The sequence below is a fragment of the Pipra filicauda genome, unplaced genomic scaffold, assembly GCF_003945595.2.
Source record: "Pipra filicauda isolate LSUMZ 115617 unplaced genomic scaffold, ASM394559v2 scaffold68_size4259465_pilon, whole genome shotgun sequence".
Taxonomy (NCBI): Eukaryota; Metazoa; Chordata; class Aves; order Passeriformes; family Pipridae; genus Pipra; species Pipra filicauda.
Genome location: NW_024104853.1, coordinates 1412689 through 1430277, shown reverse-complemented (window position 1 = coordinate 1430277; position 17589 = coordinate 1412689). Strand labels below are relative to the sequence as shown.

General features: G+C 42.6%; 1 protein-coding gene across 1 annotated transcript in view; it reads right to left on the bottom strand.

Moving 5' to 3' along the window:
* GABRA5 (gamma-aminobutyric acid type A receptor subunit alpha5) overlaps positions 1–17589 on the bottom strand; it is a 53682-nt gene that overhangs the window by 31523 nt on the left and 4570 nt on the right. Inside the window, exons 2-4 of the mRNA XM_039388835.1 lie at positions 13256–13377; positions 11333–11400; positions 11001–11221 (exon numbers count right to left, since the gene is read on the bottom strand). Coding sequence (XP_039244769.1) covers positions 11001–11221; positions 11333–11400; positions 13256–13377 — 411 coding nt within the window. The remainder of the gene's footprint in view (positions 1–11000; positions 11222–11332; positions 11401–13255; positions 13378–17589) is intronic.

Genomic DNA, 17589 nt, shown 5'->3' with positions numbered 1-17589 from the left:
ATGCTATTTGTTACATGCTATTAAAAACCTTGTAGTTGAGCCTCTTAGGTGATTTTAAAGTGCTCACTGAACACTCTCCTTAGATGCCTCCTACAAAAGTGTACATTACAAGAGGCTTTTGAAGTGTCTTGTAATGGCCAATGTGACAAAATATTTGACAGGAGACTTCTAAGAAAACTTGACTGAGTTCTCATACACAGCACAAATGTCACTACCCTGAATTTCTGCAGGGTGTTCTGTGCCAAGCAGGAGCTGCTTTTCATTACTGTGTGAGGACCTAAAAACAAAGTCACTAAACTGACTCCTGGTTCAAAGAGACTGGATTTTCTATTGCATACAGAAATAAAAGCAGCACAACAGCCATCTCTTACACTCTGGGAGCAGGAAGCATGGGTCACTGCATACAGATTTGCTCCTTGGTGCAGAGTACAAACTATATATTCAGATCATAGCTTCAGGACTCACAAAAAAATTGATATCTGCATCTACTCCTTCAAATATCATCTGGGGTGATATTGGCACACTTTGGCTTTTAACATTGTGATGAAGCTTAGGTACCCTTTGCATACTCTAGTTTACACAGCTGATTATAATAACATTATTCTCAGTTTGCATCTCTTTAAAAAGAAAGGAGGCCTTGGTATCCTTTGAAACAGCCTTTGCCTAATCCTTTTAAATAGGGTGACTCCAGAATGATCTTGCTGTGCGCAAGGAAGTACAGTTATCTGAGCTAGAGACAGTCCCCATACCAGGATTTTTCTGTCACAGCACAAGCATTTCTCAAAGGTAGTTCTTCTCAACCAAAGCATTTAAAAGCTTTCCTCCTCCACCATCATTCTGTCTTAATAAAATCCCTGTAAGACTAGTTTCACTCAAACAGAGTTTATGACAAGATTATAGGTGGCTGTTAAAGGTCCTTTGCAATGGGAGAATGAAACTCTGATTTTATTGAAGATAATGGTAAAATTCTCCCTGACTTAACGGGGCCCCTATTCACCCAAAAAAATGTAACAAACCCTGATTATAGTTGCTGATTTGTTACTGACAAAATTTCACTTTCATAATGCTCCAAATACTCACACTACTATCCAAATGTTAATCAATTAACAAAATGCTATTGCATATCTTAACTATCTGAAAAGAAAAATGTCAGGTTTACAAATTATTTAATCTGTCATCTATAATTGTATATGAAAGCTTTATTAAAGCTTCATTATGTATAGCCTTTACTTTAAGAACATAAAGTGATTACTGAAGTTCTGTTTCAAGACACATAAGCAAATATCCCTCTCAGAAAAGCACAACAATTCAAGCAGCAAGACTTCGCACTCCAGAAAAGTCACCTTCAACCATTTCCACTGAGGAATTAAGCATGACAGTGCTTTCAAGAGACTGTTCCTTTTTAGCAAGAAGGAAAAGAAGGAGGTGTTAAAGTCAAGGATGTGGCAAGGAAATAAATGCAGATATTAGGGAGCCAGACATTTGCAGTGAGTGTGTTTCAAGGAGAGGTGGGTGTCCCTCGGTAGAAGTCCCTGAGACAAAAAGCACCCTGTCCTGCAAGACCCTGTTTTAGGGCACTGCAGGGACCCCTCAGCTGTCTCTGTGACTCCCTCAATGCAAGGGAAAAGAGTGGGGGGACTGAGCAAAGCTATCATCTCTCTCCTACCCTGGCAGTGCAGAAAAACACTTTCTGGAGTATTATCTGCCGCTACCAGGCAGGAGGGGAGGGCAGTCATGTGCCTGGGGAGCCCACAGACAGAGCAGAAACTTGCTTTTTCTTATCAGCTACTAGCTTTAGTATGCAAACAAATTAAAACAGAGAGCTTTAGGATAGGGGAGCAGAAAGGCAGAGTCACCAGTGCCTTCTGGGAGAAGTTAATTCAAGATAAGTGTTGAATAACAAGAGCTACTGAGGAACGGGACACAAGGAAACTTTTGTTGGTGCTAAGGTACTGTGGCCAGAGAGATACAAAGCTTTTCTGACTGTTTGCCTTAATCCCCAAATCAGTCCCATCTTCTTAGTTGTTGTGGTGGTTTGAGCCAAAATCCAATTTCCAGGCTTTCCCCACTCCTTCCCACAATTTTATCTCAACACCGAAGAGAAACTTTCAGGCAGACACCTCTATAGGGGAAAAGGGGAAGTATATATACATTTATTCTACACAAATAAATACTGTACAAGCTAAAAGCAACTATATATATAATATTACACACTTCTATCAGTCCCTTTAAGCTTCTCCCTCAATTCAGTCCAGGAAAAGCCCTTCAGGCTGATAGGTAAGGCAGTCTTTCTCTTGTGGGAGTGTTCAGGGAACCTGAATCACTCCCCCCACCAACCTCCAGCTGTTTCCTGAAGTCTTTTCTTCCCCACGAAGTCCAAGAAGATAGCTCTGAGTCCTTTCTCCTTGGTCCCTTGCCATCTCTGCTGTGTGATTCTCTCTCTCATACCTCGGTTCCATGCTGCTGTAGTTCAGTTCAGCTTATTACACGTACACGTCTTGGAATCTTCATTCCTCCTCCGAGTTTTCGGCTATCCTCCATTTAAATCACTGCAAGGACATCCTCCGGGCCTTTCTCTGGTCCGTCTCCAATTTCGCCTGGGGTTATCTCCCTGGCACCGGGCTGAATTTCGCCCATCCACTTTGGCTCAGTTCCAATGCTGAGCCTCCCCTCCACTTTACAGTGAGAGGGGAAAAAGAAGAAGCCCCCTCCACAGTCTAGCTGCAAAGGGGCGGGGGGGGAGGGAAGAGGACTTGGCTGCAAGGCCTGCCTCTCTCTCTCCCGTTTACCAGCTGTTTGTGAGTCTCTTCCCTCACAAACACACACTCCCTCCAATGCTGCCTCCAACCCTGGCTTAGCCAGAGCTGAGGGCCGCAGGGCCCCCCTTCCCCCCAGAAAGGAAAGAAGGGGGCCCTGCCACCCCTGGGCCTTTCTCACACCCACACACCCATAGAGCAGCAGACAGATAGATCGATTGCCAACAACTTCTGCCAGTTGTGTATATATGATTTTTCACAGGAGCGAACAAAACGAGCAGTGATTGGCCCTCTAGGGGAGACTGCCCTGGCACCCAATCACCTCTAGGCCCCCCGGCTCCCAGAGGGGGCAATTTCAAACCATAACAGTTGTTTATTTCTGTGCACTGCTCTTACCCCTGATTAAAGGGAGCATTTTGATGCTGTTTTGGCCCCACTTGTGCTGGCAGCCAGCACCTGCTACGGGGCTCAGGTGAGCCCAAGTGCTGTTCCCAGCATGAGGCCAGCCATCACCATTTTCCCCAATAAAAGGCAAAATGTTTGTTTGAAACTCATATTAAACCTATCTCAATCTATCTCACCAACATGCCGACAAAGAGTTAAGTGGATCCAGCCTTAGTCAAGCCATATCCCACTCCATGGGGCTGGTTGGCTCCCTACAAAGGGAGACTTCAGGGCTGGGTCAGACTCTTTTCAGGAGAAGCTTCCCTGGGTACCTGCTCCAATAGGACCTCGGCAGAACAATCTGAGCCCTTGTGACATCTCTAGTATGCCCACGGGCACACATGTGGATAGCAGAATAAGAGAGTTGATGGGTTGGTTTGTTTTTTTTCAAACTGTGAACACGTGGTTAGGTTTGTGAAATTACTCATTTAGCCTTTGCTGAGGACAGGACACAACTATTCACCTGTTCTCCCACTGTGATGTCTTGGGAACACTTCTATAACCAAACTGTTATTTCTTTCACAGAGTTTTAGAGCAAGAGTTGTTTCAGGCCCCAGTGCAATAAGTGTTTAGCCCAGGGAACTGATGTCTCCCTGTGTCCCTTAAGTAAATGTAACATGTGTCTACATAAGCATATATGTATACACATACAAATACATATATCACCAAATCACAGAATATGCTGAGTTGGAAGGAACCCACAAGGATCATTGAGCCCAACACAGGCCCTGCACAGGACCATCCCCAAGAGTCACACCAGGTGGCCAAGAGTATCATCCAAACCACTTGAATTCTCAGGATGGTGCTGTGACCACTTCCCTGGGGAGCCTGTTTCAGCACCCAACCACTCTCTTCGTGAAGAACCATTTTCTAACATCCAACCTAAACCTCCTCGACACAATTTCAGGCCATTCCCTTGGGTTCTGTCACTGGTCACCACAGAGAAGAGATCACTGCCTGCCCCTACTCTTCCCCTCTTGAGGAAGTTGTAGACTGCAATGAGGTCTCCCCTCACTCTCCTCTTCTCCAGGCTGAACAGTCCAAGTGGCCTCAGCCACTCCTCATACGGCTTCCCCTCAAGGCCCTTCACCATCTTCGTTGCCCTCCTTTGGACACTCTCTAATAGCTTAATGTCTTTCTCACATTGCAGTGCCCAAAACTGCCACAATATTCAAGGTGAGGCCACAACAGTGCAGAGCAGAGCAGGACAATTCCCTCCCTCGACTGGCTGGTGATGCTTTGCCTGATGCCCCCCAGGACATGGTTGGCCCTCCTGGCTGCCAGGGCACTGCTGACTCATATTCAACTTGTCGTTGAATGGGACTCCCAGGTACCTTTCTGCAGTGTTGCTTTCCAGCATCTCATTTCCCAGTCTGTACAGAGATTCGGAGTTGCCTCATCCCAGGTGCAGAATCCAGCACCTTCCCTTGTTGAAATTCATATAGTTGGTGATTGCCCAGTCCTCTAATTCTTTGAGGTCTCTCTGCAGGGCCTTCCTGCCTTTGAGGGAGTCAACAGCTCCTCCCAGTCTTGTGTCATCTGCAAACTGCCTTAGTATCCCTTCCAGTCCTGCATACCAGTCCTTTATGAAGATATTGAAGAGCACAGGGCCCAAGATGGAGCCCTGTGGAACCCCACTAGTGACAGATCACCAGTGTGATGTTACCCATTCACTATTACCCTCTGTGCTCGATCCATGAGCCAATTGCTCACCCACCACATGATGTGTTCATCCAGCTGTGTGCTGGACATTTTGTCCTGAAGGATCCTGTGAGAGACAGTATCAAAAGCTTTACTGAAATCCAAAAAGATTATGTCAACTGGCTGCCCTTGATCAGCTAGGTGATTTCCTCGTTATAAAAGGAAATCAGGATGGATAAGCAGGACTTTCCCCTCATGAAGCCGTGCTGGCTGTGACCAATGGCTGCGTTGTCTTTCAGGCGTTTTTCAATACTTTCCAGAATAATCTTCTCTTTAAGTTTACCAGGCATTGAAGTGAAACTGACATGCCCGTAGTTTCCAGGGTCCTCCTTCATGCCTTTCTTGAAAATCAGGACAACATTTGCCAGCTTCTGGTCAGCTGGAACCTCTCTGGATTCCCAAGACCACTCAAAAATCATTGAAAGAGGTTCTGTGATTACATCAGTCAGCTCTTCAAGGATTCTGGGATGAATCCCACCAGACCCCATAAATTTGCAGGGATCCAGCTGGAGCAGCAGATAACGCAGATACCTAACTCCTTAAGAAAGTCACTGTTCTGCACTGGGAGCAATTCTTAGTCAAGAGGCACAGCTGCAGAAATCAACATTACAGATGAACAGAATTAGCTGAGATGAATCCCACCCATCTTGCCTGGTGCCCTCCGCCACAGCATTTTATAGATTACTCAATATCAGTTGGATATTTCAGCACAAACATAAATGTACTTCAGGGGACAGTATTTTTGATTAGGCAGATGAAGATTTTAATTTCAGTCTAAGGGAAATGACTAGGGAGTCCACTGTAATATTATCCTCCCCTGATAATAAAAAAAGAGCAGAAGCATAATAATTCTTCAGTATCTACCAGGTACTTCCAAAGCCCCCAGCTTCAGAAGCTGGGACCCGGCTGCAGACTGGGCAGAGTCACCAAGGCAGCTGTGCTTTCCTAGGAATGCTTGGGGAGCACCTATTAGGGCACTGCTTCTCTCCAGTTACTGTTCAGTCACCCTATCCATGCATACCCAGCACATCAGGTCAGCTCTGCTGGTTCGTCCTCATAAAGCAAAGGAATCTGGTAGAAATTGTTCCATCTAACCCCAAAGAAAGTTGGTCTGCCTTTGAGCTCAGCACAGATCTGGAGCTAAAGCTGTACCTTTTGTAACCTCTCAAAGTCTAAGCAAGCATTCCCCTCATCCAAGGCAGGGCCATTTCTGGTTTGGGTTTTGTCTTTAATCAATTCTGCCTTGCTGTGTGAGCTCCCATCCCTGTGATGGAGATCTCTGTGGGGCTCTGCCCACTTTTATTTCCAGCAGAATAGGCTGCTATCACACACTCTACATGGGGACTATATTTAGTCAGGTAATAATTGCCCATTTTAAATGTATTACACCACAGTCTCCTCTGATGCCTTCCTTTACCTGTGGGTTAATCCAGCCCTGGATTTTTTTGGTTCCTTGACAGACAACTTTTGAGAAAAGGGGCAATGTACAACCAAAGCAGAGAGATAGGAACCAACAGGCTTGATGTTAAAACAAGAATCCTGCTGCTATCCTCAGGGAAGGGCCTTTCATTTCATATATCCCTATTTTCTCTTGCTCTGTCAAAATCTGAATTGATGAAAAGCAGCTGAGAGTCCTTGCCACCATGGCAGTTTTTCATCACTCTGCAAGATTCAGCTCAGTGTGAAGAAAGTATTCTTTTTCTTCCAGCTTCAGGCAGTTTGAAGCTTGAATATGAAAGAAAATGCAGCAAGTTTAACAAAGGGAAAGGAAATGCACATTTGCATGGCTTCATAGCCCCTAATTAGTTTTGTAATATTTATACAAGGCCTAAAAAGTATTCACAGATCCCTGTCTGTAAATACAAATGGATGTGGAAATGAAATCTTCCCTTTGAAATAAGAAAAACACATTCAAATTGAACAGAAATGTTCCCATTTAGGCGGCTGGCTGATGGAAAATGAAGAGTTCATTTTAAAGAATGATATTCTAGATTTACAGAATCATAGAATATTCTGAGTTGGAAGGGACCCACAAAGATCATGGAGTCCAACTCTTAAGTGAATGGCCCACACAGGGGATTGAATCCCTGACATTGGTGTTATCACCACAGGGGATTGAATCCCTGACATTGGCGTTATCACCACAAAGTTATCACCAACTGAGCTAATCTCAGGGTCAATATTTGCTGGCCACTTTTCACTCAGGGGCACACAAGCAAACCCACTTCTGGGAAAGGCTGCCTTCTGGCAAAGTCAGAGCTTAAGAACCCACACATTTTTCATTGAATAATATTCCTTTAAAAAAAATCTAAGCAAACAAAACCTGGCTTTCCCAATGGACATCTCTAAAGCAGTATCGTATCTTCTGGTCAGCTGGTTTTATGATCAATAGCTTTATAGCATAAAATGGTTAGCTTGCTAAGCCAAGTCCTTCGTGGAAGAGCACATTTTGGGCTAACATGCATCCAGGACATGTTTACACTTGCACATACAATTTTAATGCCCAGTATTAATGTAAGAAAAAATATTTTCAGCCTAGGTAAACCCGTGTATGCACTACAGCAGAGCAAGCAGCGTGGTTATACTGCCATCAAGTGGATAGGCATCCTACACATTGCTGAATTGTAAATATCTTCCAGGAACAATGAAGATAACTGTATTTCAGGGCTGTACTAAAAGTTTTGGAGTTTTTTAACACCATACTGAAAAATATCTGCATTCTCCAGCTGATAAATTATTCGTATGCAAATTACTGGGACAGATTTAACTATACGCTCTCTCAGGATCTCTGGCAATCTTCAGTCACCATAATAAGATAGGAAAAATCCGTTTGTACTTTCCTCAGATATATGACCATGTTCTGTTTAAAATCCCAGATTATATCAGATGCCTGGAAGTCCCAGTGGTAGCAAAAGGAGTTTTGAGTCCTTTCAAAGTGATAGTGAGAACAGGGCTCTAAGGAGCACAAGAAAGATTTTTCAATATCTACAGCTAATAGAAAATCATTAAAAAATGCCTATGAGCTGCTGGTGAAAAGCTAATTCACAGTCCAAAAGTTTAGCTCTAGTGAGTATGCTTTACTTCACACAATTTTTGGCTTCTTTGCAGCATTTTTTCTGGCATTCTGCAGCAAACTTTATCAAAACTTCTGTCTACAGAAATCCAGTTGCCAACTCCCACTGAGCAAAAAAAAAATGCAGCTCACTGAAACATGATGGTTCTCTTCTTAGTCTAAAAATGTTGATTAAATCACTGCTCCAATTTTTCAGAATAGCTTCATGGAATTAAGGAATTCTATGTTTTTTACAACATTTATTTCTCAGATAAGATAAATGAAATATATTTTAAGTTTTTAAAGGGAATTAATCTTATTTTTGCCTCCATTCACAAAGACATTTTCTATATGTATTAGTAAAATATGAACTATATTTTCTAGTGCTTTTTATTCCAGTGCCCTTACTTCAAAAAAGAAATAAAAAAATTAAAAGTGGAGCTGTGGACAATACTCCCCTCTAGGGGCAGAAAGAGAATTTGCAATATTTCATTCAACAGCATGTAATTTGTAAATTACATTAGTGAAATAAAACTAATAGGTCCTCCCAAGTGAAAGACAACCAGAATTATTAAGTCATTCCCAGCAGAGAACACTGCTGCTTATGAAATCTGTCTAAAGGACATGTTGTGTTTCTATATTCATGCAGAAGGGTTTTAATGCCACACATATACAGAAGCCCATTTATCAGATTTCCCTAGCAACATACATCCCATCAACTTCTGACCTAGACAACATATCATCAAACGCAATATGCGCAGAGTACATTTTTCTTTATAAGTAAACATGTGTGTCATGAAAACGTATGTCCTGACAAGTGCTAAAGCTGGAAGTTTGCTCAGCTGATCATACTTGGTATATTTGGAAGTGAAATAGGATGGAAGGTCAGCATCGGCTTGGCTGCTTTCCTCCTCTTCATTCAGGCAGCCAGATGCGAGGTTGCAAAAGCAATTCAGGCATCTCCGTCAATGACAGAGGGTCCAATCCTCCCTGCACATAATACTCCTACGTACAGTCTGGGAAGCTCGCAATTCCTCCTTGGAAACGAAGAGAATGCAGAGCTAACAGAGGGTTGTCTACACATCCACAGATCCTGAGATCTGAGTAAGCCTGATGGGAGCTAGAGGAAATGGGGCTGAAGCCCCAGTTTGGACTCAGTACCTTCACAGCACACTACCACTGAGACAAGCAGCTCTCCCCCCTAAAAGCCCAGTGCTGCCTATCTTCTCAAGAAAAGCCATCCTAGGAAACTGCTGAGCTGTTACCTTCATCAGGACATGCCAAGGCAGCTGAAGGGGCTGGCTGCTTGTCACAATCATCTCTGTACAAGTTGGGAGGGGATTCTCAAGCCACCTCCTGGCACAGCATCGCTCATGCTGCTGAAACACCCATCATGAAAATCTACAGCCTCTAAAGGAGCACAGCTCCATGCACATTAGAAAAGCAGGCTCCTGACTCATGTTTAAGCAGACACTCTCTAAAGTTATTATTTGCAATAGCGGAAGGCAAGCTATTTTAAAAGTTTTGTGCTCCATTTCTTATCACATATGCCATAGTTGGTGGAAATTTTATTTCCACACATATGCACATCCACACACAATATTCTAGCAAAATAGCAAAAGCTATGTTGAGCTTTGCCTCAATATCATACATGTGGCATCTGACAATATTCTGCCATTTTCACCCAGCAGACATCCATCAGGTTAAAGTCACCCATAAGAGCAAGGGCTGGCGATTTTGAAACCTCTGCCAGCTGCTTGTAGAATAATTCATCACCCTCTTCATCCTGGTTGGGTGGTCTATAGCAGACTCCCACCAGGATGTCAGCCTTGTTGGTCTTCCCCCTGATTCTGACCCATAAGCTCTCAACCTTATCGTCACTGACCTCAAGGTCAAGAGACTCTCTAACATACAGAGCCACCCCTCCACCTCTCCTACCTTGCCTATCTCTTCTGAAGAGCTACAGGTGCCTTTGTACAAAAGCATAATCTCCTTGAGCCCCAACAAATCTTAACCACAGGTCCTGTGAGTGAACTCGGGACTTGCCCTCCTGATGTGCAGCAGCATGTGGTCCCACAGCAGGACACAGCACCAGCAGGAGTTCAGCTCCCCACTTGGTTGGGGTTGCCTACTGAAAACCCCAGCATCTCAGCACCCAACTTCAGGCTCCTGAGCACTTTACTGGGTCTCAGGCACCACACTGGGCTTGCATGTGAAAAGCTCTGAATAACAGTTTGTTGCTTGGTAGGTTTTTCCTTTCATCTCTTTTTCAAGTGTTATCCATATAACTATGCTCTTGGAGAAAACCGCGTTGAAGATAGACAGCAGTCTTAATTACTACAGGCTAATTACCTTTAATGAGCAAATTGCCATACAGTGATGTGGGATTTAGCCTGAGAAGAGCTTCACACAGTCCTCTAAAATCATCGATACTATATCTTCTATCTAGGTTATGCAATGAAGAAGTTTGACAGTATCCTCTAATCAGATGAGAAGCATGATCCTGAAGATCTGAGACACCAATATAATGTCTCAGTTTTGTTTTCAGGATAATACTTGCTAAAGCAGCTTCACAGTGCTGCTAGCTTATTTCGTTTATCCCTATGATCATTTGCCTTTTAGTACTATTAGGGAAACGAAAAAAAATAACAAAAGCTCCAAGGGTTTGAGATGTACTGCCCCAGAACAAAGTCTCAGTTTCTGGTCTTGGAGACTGTTCTCCTGCAGTCTGCACTATAGCTGCAAATACAAACAGTAAGAGAGAACAGATCTTCATAAAAAAGCTGAACTGAATCATCAAATCTGTTGAGAATATGCCTTCAATTTAATCAAAGGAAATATTTAAGCACTAGCAGTATTCAGAAGCTACAAATTAATTGGTACTTGTAGGCAGCGATTATGTTCTCCATTTTTCTTGATATTCACGTAAATATGTGTGAAAGATTGGTTGCCCAGTTCTAATAGGAGTGGAGAAAGTGATGCTCCCCACAGGTACTTGCAGGGTTAATTGGGAATCAGCATCAGAAGAAATCAATCCTGGTTATTACCTCATGGTATACAGCAGAGTGCCGTCATCCTCCAGGCGCAGAAGTTTGTTTGGGGTTGTCATGTTGTGAGCAATAGACTTCTTGCCATTGTGGAAGAAAGTGTCTGGGGTCCAAATCTTGCTGGCGAGCAGGTTGTTAAGAGGGAGGCGTTGCATAGGTCCTTTGAATCGCAGCCTTTCATCCTTCCAGCTTTGTCGGAAAAAAACATCAATGGTGTATTCCTGGAAAAAAGAAACAAACAAGGTATTGCAGGATCTGAATAGAAGCAATAGTTCCAAAAATGACTTTAGCGAAGTAAATACAACAGAGTTGGCAGCCACATGCTAACTTACCATTTCTGTGTCTGACACAGGACCAAAACTGGTAACATAGATGTCTGTTTTCACCTGAGTTATTCTCTCTGTAATAAATATGGGGTTTGCATTAGTAATTATTTTAAGATGGAAATACATACTTGTGATGCATTTATCTATTAAAAATTTCCGAATCACTCAAAAACTCCCATAAGCTTGAAATTAAGAGGATGCTTGAGGAGACATTTCATCCCTGATCAAATGCAGGGACTCCAGCCTCTGTTCTTATAATCAGAGAGAAACAAGACTTTCAAGGGTGCAATTCCTCTGACTGACAGGCTTCTACAGATCATAGAAACGCAGAACCATTTGGGTTGGAAGGGACCTTAAAGATGTTCTTGTTTGAACTGCCCTGCCATGGGCAGGGACACCTTCGACTAGATCAGGTTGCTCAAAGACCCATCCAGCCTGGCCTTGAATGCTTGAATGATGGAGCATCCACAACTTCTCTGGGCAGGCTGTGCCAGTGCCTCACCACTCTCACAATGAAAATTTCTTCCAAATACTGAATCTATATCTTCCCTCTTCCAGTTTAAAACCGTTACACATTTGTCCTACCACTACACTCTCCGATAAAGGGCCCCCCTGCATCTTTCCTCTAAGCTCCTTTTAAGCACTTGAAGGCTTTCATAAGGTCTGCCCAGAGTATTCTCTTCTCCAGGCTGAACAACCCCAACTCTCTCAGCCTGTCTTCACAGGAAAGTTGCTCCAGCCCTCTGATCATCTTGGTAACCTTCTCTGGACTCACTCCAAGAGGTCCATGTCCTTCTTATGCCGGGGCCCCAGAACTGGACATGGTACTCACAAAAGCAGAGGAGCAGAATCACCTCCTTCAACCTGCTGGCCACCCTTGTTCTGACGGATCCCACCATGCAATTGGTTTTCTGGGCTGTGAGCACACATTGCCGGCACTTACTCAATTCCTACTATAGGATGAGATGAAGTATATCTTGGAAGGACCTATTCCCCTCTGATGGCTTGGGTGATCTGCCCAATTTCAGACATCTATATTAGAGATGTCCAAAATTAGGTGAAATTACTTCTGCCCTCAAGTTTCTAAATCTTTCTGGCATCTTTTCAAATCCGGTACTAATTTAATTTAGGGGCAGAAATTTCAGAAGTTCGTTATATAAGATAAGAGCATCGAGCCCTATTTTCAAGCATCTCTGTGTAAAGTGAGATGAGAAGGAGAGAAAGGGATGAAAGCAATGTGTTGGTCTCACAAGAGGAAGGGGTGGGGGTAGCCAGATTAAAAAAGGGCCAGGAAGAAACATAACAGATGGTTTACACATGGGTAGAAGATGAGAGAAATCTGGGGGATAGAGAGCTGAAGGAGGGCTCAACAAGGTTAGGATGGCAACCTATTCACATGCTATTCACAACTATTCACATGCTATTCACAACCATTCACATGCTATGGTTTTAAAATAGCTGCTGTAGAGGTTATCAAAATGACATATCAATACAGATTTTCTGTAGTTGTCTAAAAACGAATGGTTTAGGGATCTGTTTTTGAAAGAGATATGTGTCACCAGCATAATTTTATGTAGGCTGACCAGTAAGGGAACCTTGCAGCAACCTGCTAACATATTGTCTTGCTCATCTTAGGAAGTACCAGAAAGAAAAACCCAAACTGTACGCAATTACAGAAAAAATATATCACAGATGCTCTCCTAACCCAACCTCAGATGACCTCAGTGACTGAAAGAAGACAACTTTCAGTGATTTTTTTTTTTATTGTGGCCCATTTGCTAGGAGACAAATCTACTTTCTGGACTTAGTTTAGTTAATCAAACACAACTCCCTCATCAAGGCCAAGAGCAAGTACCCATCTGAAAGGGCATCACATAGACGATGGTCTCGTATAGGAGGGGACCGGCCACAGCCAATGCGTTATCCTACCTCCCAGTCCTGGGCGCAGTCGGTTGTCGTAGCCGTCCAGCAAACCATCCAAGATCCTGGTGAATATAGTGATGTTATCATTGGTGTCCTCTTTTCCTGACGCTGTTGGCGTTTGTGAGAAGCTATTTTATGCAAATGAAAGAAAACATGTCAAAAGCCATGCTGGTTTCAAGGGGCTTCAGTCTCGAGGGAACTTTGCAATGGAGCAATGGAGCCACTGAGCCTCTGTCCTCTCCTGCTGCTCCAGCTGAGTAGCACAGGGAGCTGCGGTGATTTCATCATTGCTATAAGCAATCCTAAAGAGCTCTCCCTGGAGGAGGATTCGAAAAAGGATCCATGTCATGGAGGTACAACCCTGGGGTGCTGGATCAGGAGACACCTGAGCCCTTTGACCCTCTGTCCATAATGCACAGGTCCCCCATGCTGCCTTGTCCACCATTTCCCAAGTGCTGGCATTTCTCCATCCCCTGGAGGGAGCGAGATCAGTTCAAGGGGCCAGCAAAAGCTGTTACTGGTTTTCACCAGGTTAGCCCTCCATTTTTTAGGAACTACACCAGCTGACAGTGGAGCTGCATGAGCAGCATGGGTTTGCCCTGGGGATGCACCTTCAAGTGTGCCTGAAGGTACTGTCTAATCTTTAAATGCCAAACAGCTTTTAATTTTCAAAATTTATGTAATTTATTGCCAGAACAAAGGACGAACTCTAACCTTATTTGAGGATAACAAACTCCCACTACATTCAGAAATCCCACTGGGGTACTACTGGGGTATCTGAAAAACATACTGCTGTATAGAAAACACAGTTCTTCACTCCTCCTCTTTCTTTTGCATAAATTAGTTCTCCCTTGTAGTATGCAAATAACAGCACTGTGTAGTGGGCCACATTTCATATCTTTTGGACCAGATTTGTTTTTAATTTGAACTCTTTTTTATTTCATCATTTTATCCGTGGCTCAGACCTAGGAAGCTGCTCACAGCTCACAGCACAACTAAAACTTGCATTTTTAAATCTGTCTGATTTTCATTTAAAGATGCTTAGGAGAATCCCCTGCCTACTAATGCCTTTGCTTACCTAAAGAATAGACATGGGAGATTATCCATAAGCATGCTTCACCCGCACAAGCAATGAACGTTTCTTAAGACAGCAAGTTTCCTCACACTTGGTGCTTATTCAAGATTCAGCCTCTGCTGAAATCACCAACAAATTTTCCAGCTGTGAAAGGGCACAAAGGCCCACTAGGAACCATATACTCTGCCTCATGCCCACTGTCAGCAGATAGGAATTGCTTATGCTCCAGCAACCTGAACTCGATGCCAGTCAGTCATCAGGAGACAGTAAATAAATAAATAAATAAATAAATAAATAAAATCCATGTTTATTTATTACCAGTCCCCAGGGAAATAAATCAGTAAATAAATAGAGAAGCTCAGAGCAGGTCTCTGAACAGCTTGCCTTACAGAATGGTTGCAACATATGTGTTTGGCTTACCTAGCAGAACAGGATTCATACAAAGAAAGAAGGGACCTCAACTTGGTTTTACCTGCACAAGGTTTCCACTAACGGGACCTCACTGACATCCATGTAATGGATCTGGAAGTTTTAGTGACAACAGACCTGGCTCAGAACAAGCTGCTCTTGGACACATATCCTCTCACAGACACGGGGACCCCCAGTCCTTGATAGTTTATGGGCTTCTGCTGAAAACGGAAAGGATTGCAAAGCCTCTCAGAACAGGGGAGTAAGGCCAGGCAGTGGAAGCACAGGTCCAATTCCCTGAAACACCAAAGCTCATGCAATGCCTGATTGAGGATGTTCCTTGCGGTCTGAGCGCAGTTGGCACTGCTGCAACCCTAGCGAGATCCACACTGCAGAGCCCAAGGCCATCAAGGATCTCCCCTTCACTGCAGGTGGAGGCATAGCCACAGATCTTGACCATTTTTCAGGCCATTCATCTCTCCGTGGTCAAAAGACCAAATTAATTCTGTTTTCTATGCTGTGACCACAACCTCCAGTGAGCAACTGAGGCAGAAAAGATCATGGACATGTTTGACTTTAACGAAAAACAGTTAATCCAGCACAGCACACTGATTACATAAACATTAGCCATCCCTGCATGCTGGACCATTCAAGATAAAAGACTGTACACCTTTTTGTCAACTGTAATCAAAGGGATTCACCACATAAAAGTGAATATTTACAAGTAGCAGCCTAACGAACACAAAGGAATTCAAACAGGAGACAGAAGTTACAGATGTTCTTTACATGCAGCGACCATAACTAAATACTTTGATAAAATCCGAGCACAAACCACAAAAATCCAATATATCTAGAATACTATTTTCAACTTTTCTCATCTATTTTATCTCTTTTTTTCATAAGAAAGAGATATGCATCATGCTGTCTGCCTGCTACACCGTATCAGCGTAGGAACCCATTTTCATTTTCCACTGCGTCTGACAAAGCAGTGGAGAGATCAAACTTCATTTCATTCCTACAAGTTTCATGAGAAGCTGTGACTAGACAAGGGGAGAGCAATCTAAATTAGCGTCTCATTAAGTAAAAATGTAAGGTTAGCAGTCATCTATTCCCCCTGGCTTGCTGACTGGGCCATTCAGCATACATGTAGGTCAGAAACAGCCTCAGCAAGATCAGCTCCCCTCCTCTCTGATAATTAAGAGAGATGGAGGAGACTTCCAGGGCGATTAGGAAAGATCCTGGGAGAAAAGGACAGCAGAGGTAAAACGTAGGTGTTGCAATGCGAGATGAGAACAAGGGATGCCAAATGTGGAGCTGGGATTATTGCAAAGATATGGTGCTGGGGGCACAGGACACAAAGGTTCACTCGTTTTTCTGCTCTTGAAAAATCCTGTTATTTTTAGTGCTTATGGCTGAATTCAAAGCCAACTGAACTCAGAGGGAAGATTTCCACTGAACTATTTTTGTGGGGATAGGCACATAGTTCTTATAACTGCTTCTCTGAATCTAACAAGAGTAATTGATGCTGCTTCCTTCTATCTCAGCTATGTACATCTCTTACAAGAATAGTACACACACCCCATATACTGAAATACTTCTGTATCTCCACAAGAAAAGCTAATTAATAGAGGAAAAAGATGGAGAATCAACTACAGTGAAGATTTACAAAAAGTCTGCACTTCTGCTAAACTGCAATCCAAATTTGATTCGGCAGATCGCTTCACCCATAAAAAAGGCACCTGATGCTAAATTTCAGTGAAATGTCAGTATGATGGGAAGCTGCATTTGTAGATAGATTGCTGTTTGCTGTTGTGTAAATGTTACTTTTTCTTTCACAGAAAGTTAGTATTTAATTTCTGTTATTGAGATTGCTGGTGAAATGCATATTTTGGAGTAAGGTCTGAGATTGTCTGTTATGACGCAAGACATTTATAGTACTTGCAAAGTCACATACATACATTAGATACTATATAGCTCTAAGAATAGAGAGAAAACAGGTGCTACCCTTAACTAATTATTTTCACACAGCTAAAGATTTCGTTTTATCAACATATTACTAGGTAAGCACATTATTGCCTCTCTGCAGCAAAAAATGTTTTTATAGCAGAAATTTTCAGTATGGATAAAAATAAACCTAGAAAAAAACCTTAGGAAAATGCTAAGAAAATTCAGAGATAATTGCATTTAAAGCTCATTATTGAACATAAACTAAATCAACCAGGAATACTTCTCATCACATTTATTTAATGTTGCAATTCAGGATAACTGAAAAAATAAGAAGCCACAGAAGGGGCCCATGAGTGTAAAACATAATAACTCTCTAAATATGCTCAGCTACTTCTTCCGATGAGTACATCATTTACCATTTTAAACGTTACTGTCATCCAGTCAAAATCATAACAGGTACTATTCGTAGCTTAGTTGTACTAAGAGGAAAATGCATAGTAGATATTTAATGATTTTTCCCAAAACCTCTTTTAAAAAAAGGATAAGAAATGCTGAAAAAATAACTGAAGAGTATTTTGCTACTGAAAGATGTAATTTTTTTCTCTCTCTCTTAAGAGAAGCATTTCCAATAACTTGCCTTCATAGGATTGCAATTATACCTGAATTTCAGACAAATTAACAGTTTGTGGGAAAGACAGTGGAAAATATACTTGCAAACTTTTGGATACTGACACTGGCCAGACATCAGAGGAAACGGATTTACTTTTCTAAGTTAGTCTCTTGCTACCCCTTTCTTATAGAATCTTGAGATCTAAAAATGTTGATGTTTTGTGAATTTGTGCAATGAAGATTCAATTCTTGCACATGGGATTTAAACAGAGGAGAGGACTGACTAAAATGATGAAGTTTT